The sequence below is a fragment of the Rana temporaria genome, chromosome 7 (genome assembly GCF_905171775.1).
Source record: "Rana temporaria chromosome 7, aRanTem1.1, whole genome shotgun sequence".
In the NCBI taxonomy this organism is placed as follows: domain Eukaryota; kingdom Metazoa; phylum Chordata; class Amphibia; order Anura; family Ranidae; genus Rana; species Rana temporaria.
In genome coordinates this window covers 169,480,486-169,483,461 of record NC_053495.1, presented here as the reverse complement: position 1 = coordinate 169,483,461, position 2,976 = coordinate 169,480,486, and the positions used below count along the sequence as shown (strand labels likewise).

Genomic DNA, 2,976 nt, shown 5'->3' with positions numbered 1-2,976 from the left:
TAACATAAATAAACAATTCCCTTAATTCAAAAGGTGATAAACGTGAAAATTGAATTAATATATTAGTAATGACCAATAAATATGATTCAAAAAAATTCCTAAAAAATATATGTAGTCCATAAATAATTGATAATAATGAACACCAGTACTTAGTGCAAAAAAAGTCCATAAATTGATAAACTATCGTGTCCAAAAACGTGATGAATCCTCCACCAATCAGCAGAAATGACTTCTTACCAGCTTGCTATGATCCCCTATAATGGAGGATTACTATGTGCATGTAATCAAGATTCTCACTCCAGAAAACAGCCAAAACAAATCCGATTCTTAGGCAGTTACTCTCGTCCAATAGCGAACAGGAATCATCAGCAGATATAACGATATATGAAAAATTATCGATGCGCCACATAGTGCGTTAAACGTATACAAAAATGTATTAAGAAGTTGGTAATGCACTTACAGTATTGCAGATCAAAATAGGCATATAGTCTGGTGTGCCAGCCAGTAAACAAACTCAGACACCCGTCCTACTGGGGAACCATATGGAGCTCGAGGTGACGTCAGTACGCCGCTCCGCCCTACGTCAGTTTCGTAATAACTTACTTCGTCCAGGGGCACACGAAAACATATTTGTAATGTTGATTGCACAGAGTTTGTATGGTAAAATTGTAATGTGTATAGTAAGCCCAACTGAGATCCAGTTAGCAATTAAACCCCAACAGATGTTTCTAATCCTACCTCACTCAGTTCAAAGCTGAAGAACAAACTACTGGCTGTACATACACATTGAATTGCCTTCATCTGATATTACAGAATAAATATGACACTCTGAATTCCAAGTCAAAGGATTTGGGTACTGTTGCCTTTTATTCCATAGCTCTCCCAGTTCAGTTTCACGATCAGGAGTCTAATGAAATAAATGGCCATAACAGATACTGTCAGCACACCAATGTTGAAGGAAAACTGAACCAATATAGCTGGAAACGTTCAGAAAATCCTCCACTGTTCTCTTGTCTCAGATCAGAGATAAAAAGCTGCTGGTCACAGCTTCTGTACACATGGAAGAGCTGAGCGTGCTGATACAGTATATTCACTGTCAGCTTAAAGAGAAATATTTTTTGTGGCCAAGCACAACCTTTGTATCAAAAATGTACTTTATTTTTAATGTACAGGAGGTGCACCCACTGAGGCTGAATGTTAAGCCAAGATTTCCCAAGGAGCACTGCAGTGTCCATGATAGCAAATCAAATAGCAATTAAAAATAAAGCCAGCGTGACACACATTACGTCCAGGTCAAAGTTCACATAGTTTATCTATAAAATATCAGCATATCCTCTGTAATTTCTTATCTGAAAAGTATTTCCTGCAGAAGGGAGATTGCTTCACAAATATTAAAAATGATGGAGTTCCAGCTTTTACACGAAATCTGTAAAGATAAAATACAAAGGAAGGTTGAACATATGATTTCAGAAGCAAACATTTTACCGGACATAAAAGTCTGAGCTGTCTTAGTTCAGCTTTATCTTCTGCATGGGACCAGACAGACTTCAGTGTGAATGTGGTCACAGTGTGCGTGAACAATTACAGTAAGTCAAGTAAGAACCCTGGGATCATCAGGGGATCATTCATGCCTAGATGTCCAGGCCAACGACGACAGGATATCGGTCTTTGACAGGTACCCTTTACCACTTCCAGGAGTTCGGGCCGCGGCCTGTGACGTCAGCGCGGGGCTCCCTCCTCCTCCGGCCACCAGGCCAGTAGGAGAGAGAAGCGGGCCTCGCGCATGCATAGTAGGGTTCCCAGCGTGAAGCCGGAAGTCTACACTGCCAGGTACCCTTACCCGCAATGGCGGCGGCAGCACCCCCCGACAGCTGATGGAAACATCAGCTGCCGGTGCCGACATTGCTGTACTCCAGGAAAAGTGTCTATTTATTAAAAGCCATCAGCTGCAGTATGTGTAGCTGCTGGTTTTAATTTTTATTTGGGCGGAACACCGCTTTAAGCAGTACAGCCTAGTCTCATCCATGACCCCAGCCTGCGACTAGACAATGAAGGCAGCAATAGCTCATATAGAACTATGAAATTGATGGTATCCCTTAGTCATCTCACCTGCTGTGCTGCATGGTTTCCAGCAAGGTGCTGTCTGGATCCACCTGGTAGAAACATTCAGAGTCTTCATCCTCAAAGTAAACCTACACAGACAGGTACAATATATTAGTTACCAGAATAATGTAAGGCGTTGGAAAATGCTTATATGGAATATTAGAAACACTACTACTGTGCCATCGCCCAGAGGCGATCCAGTTTGCATGTGTTGCACTTTTTTCAAGTATCTCACCCACTCTCTCATTAATGACATTAAGTATTTGAAGAAAAATATAAAGATTACCTGCTGTTTTATACGCATAGAATATTGGAATTAACAAGGTCATGTAAATATAGAACTCCAAATGTGCTACAGTATAGATCATGAACCTGCTTTAAAGTCGGCCATACATTGAAAAACTGAACCAATTCCCCTATCCACACAAGCGAGCAGGATAGAGGAATTGGCCGCATTGCTGACAATTTTTTTCCCCCCCAACAAGCCTGTTCAAAAGGTAACAGCCATAGAAGGTATGAGATTCAACCAGTTCAGCAGATTTCGTTCCATCTATGTTAAATTTGTGCAAATATATCATTCCAAAACTATGCATATTCTGCCCAAGCCCAAGTGATTAAATACCACCAAAATAAAGCTCTATTTGTGGGGAAAAAAGGACGCCAATTTTATTTGGGAGCCACGTCGCACGACCGCGCAATTGTCAGTTAAAGCGACGCAGTGCCGAATCGCAAAAAGTGCTCTGATCTTTGACCAGCAATATGGTCCGGGGGTTAAGTGGTTAAAGGGACAGTTAAGATGAAAACAGAAATTCCTAGAGTTATTCTAACATCTGTAGAAATGCTCAGTCTGTCTCTAGTGCACTAACCTCTAGA

General features: G+C 41.1%; 1 protein-coding gene across 1 annotated transcript in view; it reads right to left on the bottom strand.

Moving 5' to 3' along the window:
* Positions 1 to 840: 840 nt before the first annotated feature.
* The window catches only part of TTC4 (tetratricopeptide repeat domain 4), a 25,330-nt gene continuing 23,194 nt past the window's right edge, over positions 841 to 2,976 (bottom strand). Inside the window, exons 9-11 of the mRNA XM_040360414.1 lie at positions 2,970 to 2,976; positions 2,110 to 2,192; positions 841 to 1,426 (exon numbers count right to left, since the gene is read on the bottom strand). The exon at positions 2,970 to 2,976 is cut by the window's right edge and continues 78 nt beyond it. Of these exons, the coding sequence (XP_040216348.1) occupies positions 1,324 to 1,426; positions 2,110 to 2,192; positions 2,970 to 2,976 (193 nt within the window). The 3' untranslated portion in view covers positions 841 to 1,323. The remainder of the gene's footprint in view (positions 1,427 to 2,109; positions 2,193 to 2,969) is intronic.